The sequence below is a fragment of the Acanthaster planci genome, linkage group LG15 (genome assembly GCF_054643075.1).
Source record: "Acanthaster planci isolate LZ-2023a linkage group LG15, COTS_SCS, whole genome shotgun sequence".
Classification (NCBI taxonomy): Eukaryota; Metazoa; Echinodermata; class Asteroidea; order Valvatida; family Acanthasteridae; genus Acanthaster; species Acanthaster planci.
This window is the reverse complement of record NC_141791.1, coordinates 9,001,494-9,013,621: the sequence shown is the minus strand read 5'-3', so window position 1 is coordinate 9,013,621 and position 12,128 is coordinate 9,001,494. Positions and strand designations below refer to the sequence as shown.

The following is a 12,128-nucleotide window of genomic DNA, read 5'->3' as shown; positions in this document are numbered from 1 at the left end:
GATTAAACTTTGTGTGAACCTTATGGAGTTGGTGAACGATCAATTTGGAAAAGAACCCCAAATATTCCACACTAGATGCCTATGGTTTGCCTATTCAATTCATAGTGCTTCATTTAATGAGGATAGGTTTGTTGGTAGGTTGGTAGGTTTCAAGTAGGTTTCAAACTTTTGGAAAGGGTTTTATTTTATTTACTTCTTAAAAAGATGTAAGGTAAAAGAATGAGACTTGTTTGACTCAACATAAAACTCTTTTCCAATAATCTCTAGCTGTAGCACATTTTCCAAGGTAGTCAGTTCTGCTGTTCGATCACATGTTGTCTGATGCTAAGGGAGTAAATATGTGCTTGGCCAGTCTTATACTAAGACCGACCAAGTATATACTTATTCCCATTCATTCATACCTTTTAAATCAGAGAGTCAAAAGAAGTTAATATACGATAAAAGATTTTATTCCAGATTTTTACTGTCATTTTCGCAAACACCTCCCTCCAGTTTGTGATATATTCCTTGTGCAAGTAGTCCGGAAGAATCTCCTTATCTGGACATTTCGTGTGCGTAGCGAGTTGTGCTTGTGGTAGCATACAAAGACTCTTCACCCCCCCAAAAGATTATACTGTTTTATCCAGGTGCCAGCACGGTTTATTACAAAGCGGGCTCTATCAAATTGCACTCGGCATTATCAAATATTAATACATTGTCATGTTGCGCGTTTAATAGGGATACTCTCTAAAGTATTTGTGAATAATAATTTATTCATATCCTTTGCTCCACTTGCTTATTTTGCTCATACATTAAGTATTATGCCATTAATTTGTATGTTGGTCGGTGTCAGGCAATTCAGTGGCCACATTTGATTCACAATGTTTCCTTACATGCAAGGACCCAAAGAAAATGTTTTGTATGCAAAGACTTGATGTATGACCTTAGTATGTTAACAGTTACACATGGTGTACATTCCACATTGAAATGTTGTGAGTGGCACTGTTCAAAGGGGAGGGCTTGTTGTTAACCACTCCCTGCCGGGCGACCTGTTTTCGAGTACATACGCTTTATATGCAGAGCCAGGGAGCCTGGAACTGGGACAAAAGAGTTGGGCCTTATAACAAAAGACTGTGCTCAGCACAAAAAACTGAGCTACTGGGCATTGCCATGATTTGTTTGCTCTCAATAGTGGAGATAATCCAGCCCTGTTTTGAAACAGTATATCACGGTTTGAGGCATTTAGAGCGAGCGGATTACCACCTGGAGTCAATGAGTTTTACCTGTCAGCTTTAGAGTAGTGGCCAAAGAGTCCATCATTTTGGTATAAACGACCATTAACTGAAATGATGAATTTTTGAAGAATTTTGAAAATGGAAAATATTGAAAAGGACCCGGCATCTTGTCTTGCTCAAGAAAAATCCCCCCTGCAGCAAATGGTTAAAGCTAATTGGTATGCTTTCTTCTGAATGCTTCACACATTAATCTCTTTGCACAGTTACAGCTGTTACGAAATTACATGTACATGTACTGTAGTTACATGTATTTCAATGTGAAGAATTTTCTTAGGAATGAGAATTCATACAAATGAAATATAAAATGAAATGGAATATGAAGACAATAGGAAAAGCATTTTTTATTTTCACATCAATGATCCTTTTTGTATGGATCAAAGTACATGTAAATGCATCTTCTTAATAGTAAATCATAAATTTTGGGAACGTAATCTTCATATCTGTCACCTGTTAAAGTTTGCTTCAAATTTCTTTTGTGTGAAAAACATAGAGACTTCGAAGCAGTTGCATCAAACAGTGTGTTGGCAATATAATGTGGATTTGAGCTACATGACAGAACCATTTGAAGAAACCATTTTCCCTTTTGTGTTCCAAGAATTTTTTTCAGACATTTTTGGGGGAGGGGGTGGAGATGTGTCATGTAACAGTAGTCTAGAGTATCTAGGTGGTTTGGACATACAAAAGGGGTACTTTTCCGTCTCATATCTTGCTGGGTATATAAGGAAGGGGGCAAGATGATGTGTACTCCCAAATGTGACTGTGACATACTGTTGGATGTGCTGTGTGATGGACTGAACTGTATGCTGTTAAAACCAGTTAGAATAAATTTCTCCTCCACCGTGTCATTGTTTTAAAAGTTGCTAGCATGTATATCCTGATGCAGTTTGGACAGATTTTCCCAGCCGGAAATTTGCTGCTCTTTTTACATTTTCTTCCCGTCATTCTATTTTCTACTCTTCCTAAATATTAGATTCCTTTAAAAGTGCTGTTTCCAGCTTGGAGAACAAATTGCAGGGGGCTGTTGAGTAATATATGAAGCAATTCAAATGAACACTCTTTTATAGTGGTGGATTTGGCCAGTATGTGGAAGCTGAATTATTTTGTTCTTGTAGATATCTGTATGCTGTGGTGTTATGAGCACCTGTCATTCCTGAAAAGTATGAGTGGTGCCTTGCATGATATACAGTATCTACATGTACATTCATGTTGCACCTGTCTAACCTTTTTTGAGTCCATTCCATTTGTCAGTTCCATGTCTTTTTCAATCTCTTTTTCATTTTGTTTTCAAGATGTTCTGTTAATTAATTTTGGATTTTTGCCCTGCCCAACGTGTATTGTATTTTTGTATTTTGCCGGTCAAAAATCCAAAATTAATTTACATCTCCCCTGCGCAAACCCTTCTTGGAAAATGATGTTCTGTGTAAAATGGCCAGCGAGTTTCCTTTTGATCATATACTTTGTTACATGTTCTACTTGTTGAATAATAGCATATAATGACTGTTAACCGGTGATCAGTTGCTGTAGAGATGATGGTTTGTCATCAAAATCTTGTCCAGTATCATTTGGCGATCATCACCACTCACCTCCATGTGCAAGTGGACTTCCAAGACAACACTAATAATAATAACATTTGTTAGCTGAATTTTGCTTGAAGTGACATCAGTATTTGTTCTGGGCATTACTTGCATAAAGGTAGCCATTTAGAGAAGTCTTCTAAAAAGCAAAGAAATTGAAGGGCTGACTTACTACTCTTGGCTAGATACCTTGATGAAGTGGTAGATTCCTTAGCAAGAAAAGTTACTGTTTAAGGAACATCGCTATCGTTCATGGCATTTTCTGAAGCTTGTTTTGGGAAAGATGAGTATTTTTTGCTTTATGACATTGAACAGAAGACCAGATATTCCACAGGTTATGGTTAAAGAGCCATGATTTTCAAGACAGCTTGGATTTAATTTTTGAATATGTAGGGGCCGCACGGTGGGAGCATAGGGGAGTTTGGCAACAGTAGCTACTGAGATCTTGTTTCTCCCTTTTAATCTTCTCATCTGATGTTGAGAAGGTTCCGGGGATTACATGTAAATTACATGCAGCATATCCCCCATTGAGACATTATGGGACGGAGAGCTGTGATGAAGTGCTGTTCATGACTTTCATGCAAAAGATTTTTTAATGCAGTAACTTCGAGAAAGTTGAGAAAGTTATGTTTTTGGGGGGGGGTAGTGTTAAAGATATAATTTATTTAATGAGTACAGTATAATGCTCCTGCAGTGAACACTGCTATACCAAATAATGGGGTATACTGAACGTACCCCTTGGCTCCTGAATTTACCGAACAATTGACAGTTCTTTAAGTTCATGAAATGTATTTTGTACTAATGGTAGTGACTCAAAGGTTAAGGGAATCAAGGAGCAATAGGCAATGGGGTATACTGAACGTACCCCTTGGCTCCTGAATTTACCGAACAATTGACAGTTCTTTAAGTTCATGAAATGTATTTTGTACTAATGGTAGTGACTCAAAAGTTAAGGGAATCAAGGAGCAATAGGCAATGGGGTATACTGAACGTACCCCTTGGCTCCTGAATTTACCGAACAATTGACAGTTCTTTAAGTTCATGAAATGTATTTTGTACTAATGGTAGTGACTCAAAAGTTAAGGGAATCAAGGAGCAATAGGCAGCATGTGGCATGGTCTGTATCAATTTGTGGGTACATGTACATGCATCAGTGAATGGGTAGCCGCATATGAGGTACATGTACATGCATCTGTGAATGGGTAGCCATGTAGACCAGCCGCATATGAGGTAAATGTACATCATACAGATGACTGATGTGGACAATTTTTTGTTACTGCTACAACTGCAAGGATGCTTTCCATTAAAGAAATCAAAACCAAACTTAACTTGCAGAAATTTTTGTTACAAAGTTTTCTATTTCTGATCATTTTCAATGATTGCCAATTGTACCATATCAATTCCAGTTTTAATGGTTCCTGGCACGTCTGTAATAATTCTGTTTAGCAGTGGGAACCAATGTGACTCAGTGAGCAGTGACTCAGGGAAAGCTGATGGGAAACTTACTACATTTTGTGATTCGATTTCCATTCCAAACTTCCTGATAGGTGAAATGTAGAAGGAAATGAGATTGTGCACTGAAGAAATTGCTCATAGTTTGGGTGTGATTTATGTTTAACTTGATTTCTTGCGTTGGAAGTATTGGCCGAAAATCTTCATGCAGGCTACAACCAGGAACAGGTGCGTCGGCAACTGATAATTGTTCCACCAATTGACTCCTGCAATGCACGTGTTTTAATGGTGGCATTATACTGTGCCACCTGTTGACTTATTTGAAATGTTGTAGAGATGAAAATCTGTTCTCTGATAATCAAGTTGTCTTGTGTAGATAACATCTGTGTATATCCAGGGTTCTTTACAGCGGCCACCAGCGGCCACTGCTGTAATGCCCCAGTGAGTTGCCATGAGGCCCTTTAAAAATGGTGCGTTCCTTTAGGCCACGTGGCTGACGTGCCCCTCTTCAATGATCAGTAGGCCTTCGTGTATTTAAAGCTGTATTCAACTTTCAAGTTACCCTTAGTACTAGCATTTCTGTCAACAACTGGCCAGTCGCACTGAGCACTATTTTTTTTTATGGACTGGTTTTTGCGTCGCTCTGTAGACAACATGGTACTGTATGGCAACCATATCAACGTCGTTTAGTTTTGTGACTCTATAAACGTGGCACCAGACTACTTTTATACATAGACTGGTTACAAGTACCGACACAGAATTAAACGTTCTACACTGATTGGATTCTGTACATTGCACAATTTTGGGGGTTTTGTGGATGGGAATACGACCCAATCTATTTTTTCCTTGCTATTTTACTGGCATTCACACGGGTGCTGGGCATGACATTGGCCTTTTTTGGATAAATGTTTGTGACCCAGTGACCAACTTGTTTGAATTGCATTGTTTGTGAGTAATTACATGTAACTAATTTTTGAAATACAGTGTTGCCTTTATGGCATCATGAAAAGTAAAAAGACACAACACCAAGCATGATAAGTAAAAATTTCAAAGTGGCCTTGGTGCCCTTCCAGTTGGCCTTGGTGTCCTTTGATTTTTGGGAGCATTCAAGGCCAAGTGGCCTTGATCCTCTGAAGCTTAAGGTTGAAGCCTGTATATCACATGCTTTTTGTCTCAATGTTAATTGCCTATTGAACTATGTCTATTCCTCGGTGGTTGATTGTATTTTTTATACATTGTTACATTGTTAGGGCTTACAAATGCGTGGCAGTAGTGGACATCAAGGCCAGATGAATCAAGCTGGTGGTATGGGTGGACCAGGAAACCAAGGACTCCTTGCTAATCCAAACATGCAGGCCCTGCAATCTCTGCAAGGACTCGCTGGTGGCAATTCAAATGTTGGCAGGATGGGTCCTGGACAAGGACAGCCTATTCAAACGGTAAGTACATGCACATGTTGCTGTGGCACAGCGATATTTGTTTTTAAAAAAGAAAAAAGCAGAAAGTATCTGCAAGTTCACTCATGTACATGTGCATTGTGCTAGTTAATGCACATGTGTAATGCACTAGTGATACAACCATGGGTTCATGTTACACTTTGTCAGAAGCTGTAGCCCTGGTGTGTTTGAGACTGATCGTAATAATCTACAATGTTTTAACCGTAACCGCCAAGCGTATTGTTTGGCTTACACTACTCAGTACTACAAAATTAAGAAGTCGTCTGAGCCTGAAGGACCTAGCACTTTGAATTACTACTTCTTGCTTGGTTACTTCCATTGTTACTCGTACAGAGAACAATAAAGCCACACATTCATCAAGCCAAAGCACGATATGGTACATTTGTCATATCTATCATATTTTAATGGCTTCAGAGAACAATAAGGTCATGTCCTCTTACAAGCAGCAGGGCTGAATACTACATTTTACTACAACTAGTAATTTGTAGTATTATGTAGGATTAGGATTAATATAAAAATCAGGGATGTGAGCAGCTTTTTAGCTGAGTTAGCTTTTTCATTTAGATGTTAACTCTGAATTTTAGCCTTTTTGTACACCTGGTCTGAACAAAAGTATTGGAACTTTTATTTTAGCATTTTGTCAGCTTTAATTGTAAGTGGCCACTCACACCCCTGAAAAATATTATAATGAAGTCTTCGGCGTTTTCATATACAGTCAGCGTGCAGGGTACACATTAATGGACCGCTTCACAAAATTTTATTTGCAGCGATTCACGGTGTCAAATGTGTCAAGACTTCACAAGTTTCTACTAGGTTTCGGTAGTACCCGTAGAAAAGCGGACAGGAAATTCGTTTGATGGTAGTGATGGACCAAAATGGATTGGTGACTTACAAATTAAAAAATTTACCAAAAAATAACTCACATTTTCGCCAGTTAAAATTTGTAGAATTTGTTTAAATGGCATCCTGACACGTGTTGTTAAACGCAAACTTTTGATGAGTACCTCTGCATTTTTGGTGCTCCTGACTGTTCTGGGATATTTAGGAACAGTTTAAGGGTTTTCGGACTCTTGAAACATTATGCTTTAGAATAATACCAAACTCACCTCTGCAAGTTTTATGATCGTTAATTTTGAGGTCAAAACGTGGCGCAGGGCTGCCAGCCACTTAAACCTCTGTACTCTGCTATTTCGTCAAACAAGTAGGCGTGTTCGAAAGCATTGTTTTATTCGTTCAAATCATATTAATATGATTTGAAATTTATTAACAAGTTAAAGGCTGTACATCGGATACTGATATACTGTAATTTACACTACTTGTAGGCCTGCAGTACATGTACATTGCCGTAGTGTATAACAATGCTTGCATGGTGCACGATTATGATTGGCCCATGCAATGTCTCCATTTATGAATGGAATAAATGTCAACGCGTATAACATGAGGTTCACCGTAAGACAAGGTTTTTTTGGGAGTCCCTTCAAGCTCCTATTAAGCGTGCTCGACTGTATACCGGTATGTACATGTATGTTCAATATTGCCAACTAGGCTTGGGCAGCTCCAGAATGCTCAGAGCTGGTTCCGACTCCAATTAAGAGCCATGATCCCGAGTTAGAACCAGCTCCCAAGGATATAAAGAAAAACAAAAGGTTTAATTAAACACATGAAAAATCTGTTGCCCCATCATGCCGGCGGCACTTATGAACAGCACAACAGACCTGCTTTTGGTCTTTTGTGGGCTTAAGATTATCCACAGTGGGCATTTTTTATTTGATTTTCGCCTCTTCATAGACCAGTCGTGGTTGGAATAAATCTGCAACCTCTAAGTACAACTCAGCACTGCTTCCTCCTTACCATTCAACATCCATGTGTATCCAATCAGAACAATAAGCGATTTGCCATGGCCTAAGTACATGTAACTTTACCCATGTACAAATGTAATCGTGATCACGCCATGGCACTTAATGTATGGACTGGATCCCGTTTACTTATTGAGCGTTTGCCAACGTATCGTGAATGACCATGTATAAGCTTCAAGTTGGCACAAGGCATTTGTCCGCAGTGGGCTCATCATATATGTACGTGTAAATATAAACTCTGAAAGACCACATGTACATTATCTTGTAAGCGGTACCATTGCCTGGGTCCATACATGGCACCGGCTCTACGATATCGCCTATCAAGTGAGAAGTTGAGAACTGGAACCCTCACTGGACCAGCTTGCTCATAGGGTCCGATCCATTTCGTTGACAACGCTACATGCGTTACATGGCTTAGAGGATCTCAGTTTGCGTGCATAACCACAGAGTGGTACATGTCGCCCATGATACCGGTAATAGACTGATTCGTGCGCTGAGTTAAAAGTATGCAATAGACAGCTCTATTGTTACTGAAAACCTGAAGCATATTGGCAGGGGCATACAGTATTCAATGTGGCAGATGATCTATCTTTAGTTGTTAGGCAAAAACAAATGTACACTCAACATGTGTGCTGTGTGGGCAACAATCAATTACTTATGTTCTTTTTCATCAAAGACAAAACTTCAAAAAACTCTCCAGCTTGTACACAAAAACATGGTAAAATATTACACTGAAATTCAAAGGCTAATAATGAAACAATCGAGATAAACTCCAAAAAAAAATGGGAATAAATAGACTCATTGGACTGAAGCAACACTGATGAATGGATCATTACACACATCCTGATCAAATTCATTAATCAGGCAACACAAATAAATTTAATCACTGACTGAATGTTACAGGTATGTTACAGGTATTGGCAATTGGCAAAACTGGCAATTGTGGCTGAGCAATGTTGAGGTCAACATTATTCAGAGTCAAATATCAGACAGCCTGCTGGCCTCTTTACTTGCAAATGGGGTCCTCTTGGCAGTCGGTGCACTGTTGACATCTAAAATCAGCAGACGGTATGCATTGTGGCCTTGCGCGATGAATATGTGAGGATGTGGTAAGAATTCACTGAAGATCAATGGCGAACATGCAATTTACTGCATTCCTTGTGCATAACACTGCCAAATCCTCCCTGCATTCAATTGTGCTCATGTATATTCAGTACAATATTCTGCATGCCAGCTGCCTTGTAGCCACACCCTTAAATTCCATCTTAGGCCAAAGAGATCATGAAGTGGCCAAACAAAACCATTCTTGACCCTGTTCTGAATGCCCTACTACTCAACTTGGAGGCAAGTTAACGGAAACTGCAGTGCGATGCTGACCATCGTTCAAATATGTACACCTTTTCACACTCAGGCATTGTACATGTTTGTACATGTATAGTACATTTAGTTGTTACGACATGCCAGCGTGGTAGGTCAGCCTGAGTGGAGACTCAGATTTGACGTTAGAGTTGTCACTCACAGGCACAGTAGGCTTGCCTGAGCGGTGAGTTGGATTCATATTTGATGTTTGGAGTTGGCTATTTGAAGGTGGAACTGCCGCTGATGGGTACCTGGTCCTTCACAAAAGCAGAGCTGCTGATTCCAATTTCTCTTTGGAACTGTGGTTCCTCTTGGAACCAGGAGTGTTGCCCAAGCCTGCTGCCAACAGTTGACATTTTACAAAAATGAGTTATCAATGGATACTGGTAATCCTCCAGTTATCGTAGCGTCCATTACACGCTAATGTTGAATGGTTCCTTTATCTTATTAGCAAACACTCTGTATTAAGGATATGTTCATAAACTTTGCAGCTATCATTTTTCAAACCTTTTAACAAATAATTTTCTCTGGCAGTCCAAATGGCTGTTTATTACCACAAATCCTGTTCTTGTGGTGAGAGGGGATTTGTCAATTTTTCCCTAACAACAACCAGCTGTCTTTCATTTTCCCCTTCAGCCACAACCGCCTTGTGCCAGCTATGCCATGCACAGACAGGTACATGCCGGACCTGATTTGTGTATTAGTCATTTTCCTGTTACGGATTGCTTGAAATGAAAATATACCTTTTTTAATTTGTTTCCAGTGCTTCTTTCTAAGACAGGTTCTGATTTGAAAGCTAAAGTGTAAACTTCTTGTATAAATACTGTTCTCAGAAATTCTCCAGTAAAGGAATATTGGCCAGATTTCCACTTCGCTCGTTGACGTGTGAGATTGTGAAAAATCACAGGGGCCAAAAAATCCACAGAAAATTCACAGGACGGTGCATTACTCACTGTGTGTGATTCCAAGTACTTATTTCATACTCGGCAGTCAAAGACTTCTGCATTTAAAGTGTGATGAATATAAATTTATTTGCAAGTCTCCCTTTTTAAAAAGAAACAATTGTGGAAAACTGAATATATATTTTAGGTGTGAAATCTCCAATTGTTAGCTGATTTCTGCTTTTCGTTGAGTATGCCAAATTTCATTTTCCGCCCTTTTTGCTTCAAACTAGCTAGACTTTCCTTGTTTTTCTTCCTTTTTCAAGTGCAGATTTTACATGCTTTATGGGCATCGTTTTGTACGAAATTTCCGATATTTTTTAAACATAAACTCATTAAAATGTCAGTGCAACGCAAGTGCATAATTGTCCAAAGAGGCTCTGACTCAGATACAATCAGTTTGACAAGACTGATCTTCAAGTAACAAATCCATGGAAATGGACGTGGATGGAGTACATGTCACTGCAATTAACGTTCTGTGACACAATCTGGGCCCTGCAAATCCAAAAGCCTGGAGCATGCATTCTTTGAATCGAAGAAATGAAATGTGAAAAACTTGGTCAAATCAGGTGGAAAGGGGCCAACTCGCACTAAAACCTCGATTCTTACAATTTTGGAAAGATATTGCTTGTTTATTTTAGCCTTAAGGAAGAAAACAGTTACATTCGAAATATGCATAAATTGCATATTAAAAAAAAAAGGCCAGTGGTTGTACCACAAAGCATCTACATTTCAAAATTTTCCGGGCCCTGAAGTGGGCCCCGGACCTTGCACCACATATATATGCTTCATGATTGCAGTATCAGTTGTTGTCAAGTATTCTTTTTGCTTCACCCAGACCCTGTCTTCTTTATGTCTATTTTCGGATTATGCATGCATTCAGATTGTGCATCCGCGTACATGTAACATATTTGTATGTGACTTAATGGAATCACTAAACTCAACAGGGGATGTGTACATGTACATGTAGCTTGTCACGTGCTGTTGAAGATGAGTAATATAATTGACTAAAATGTTCAAAAAATTATTTGGAAAGGAACTGTTTAATATTTATTAATTGCATCCACACAATCAGTTTGTAAATTGCTGGAGTGCTGCCTACAAAGATTGTTAAAACTCCTATATGTGCAAACTGTATTCAGCATAAGCTTTTTACAATAATTTGTGGCATAATCAAGTACTATACCATTGAGTCACGTCTGTGGTAGATTTCATATACGAGAATTAATATGCAATCAGTGGAATCCATTTGTGGCTTTCAAAATTGTAACTGATGCAGATCAAAAATCCAATTGTCTCAGAAAATTCATTCACCCTGAATTACTCATATCACAAAGGATTTTGTGTAATAGACTGACACGCCTGCCAATGAGTTTGTGCTTGTATGACGTATGTTTTGCTAGATGTGACTGCCCAATCACGAACGGTACTATATTCGAGGTCAGTGCATCACACTCATACTAAATTCTCATGTTAGGCTTCATGTAAATTTGAACGTGTTGACAGCCTTGCCACTCAACTTCTGTTCATAAATTTTGAAATGGAAAATGAATACATGATCTGCAAATCATGTACCTGCTGAGAGAAATTTGATGAAATTAGCAGTCTCTGTCAAACTATTTAGGTAGTTTTGTGCGATCCAAATTTGGCAGAATGGCCCAGACATCTTATTATTTTGGAACTTTTGTTGTTAGCATGGGGGCCAAATGGGTGCGCACACGCAGCATGGAAATTTTGACCCGTCATGGAACACGTGACAGAATTAATTACAGGTTTGTAGTTAGATTGCACATTAAAAATGAGTCCCGATCCTCATCAGAGCCCAAATGATCATTCATTAGTACACATTTCAAATTAAGAGATCAGACAAATTATTTCGATTCAACAACTTATCAGTTGAAGAGTTTATCTTTTAGAGTAACACTTTTGAAACCACATGTTCTGAGTGACTTATCATGGAGACACTTTGAATTGCAGCTCCTGTGGTTTTCTATAAGCCATTTAAGCATCTAAGTGCAAGTTGGAATTCTGACGGAAATTCCTTTTCAAGATATTTCAGTGAACAGATGGTTATGCAGAGCCTGAAATTACGGTCGGACATTTGCCGGGCACTTATTGTGTTTTTCTGAACAAAATCAAAGATGCTCAGACTAATGGTCCGACCAACATATCAATAATAGCTCTTAAAATGTCAACACAATATATGGGATTATGG

At 38.8% G+C, this 12,128-nt stretch overlaps 1 protein-coding gene across 3 annotated transcripts in view; it reads left to right on the top strand.

Moving 5' to 3' along the window:
- LOC110977607 (uncharacterized) overlaps nucleotides 1-12,128 on the top strand; it is a 116,329-nt gene that overhangs the window by 63,344 nt on the left and 40,857 nt on the right. For all 3 annotated transcript variants that reach the window (XM_087146932.1, XM_022231872.2, XM_022231873.2), the window contains one exon: nucleotides 5,551-5,739. In XM_087146932.1, the coding sequence (XP_087003058.1) occupies nucleotides 5,551-5,739 (189 nt within the window). The remainder of the gene's footprint in view (nucleotides 1-5,550; nucleotides 5,740-12,128) is intronic.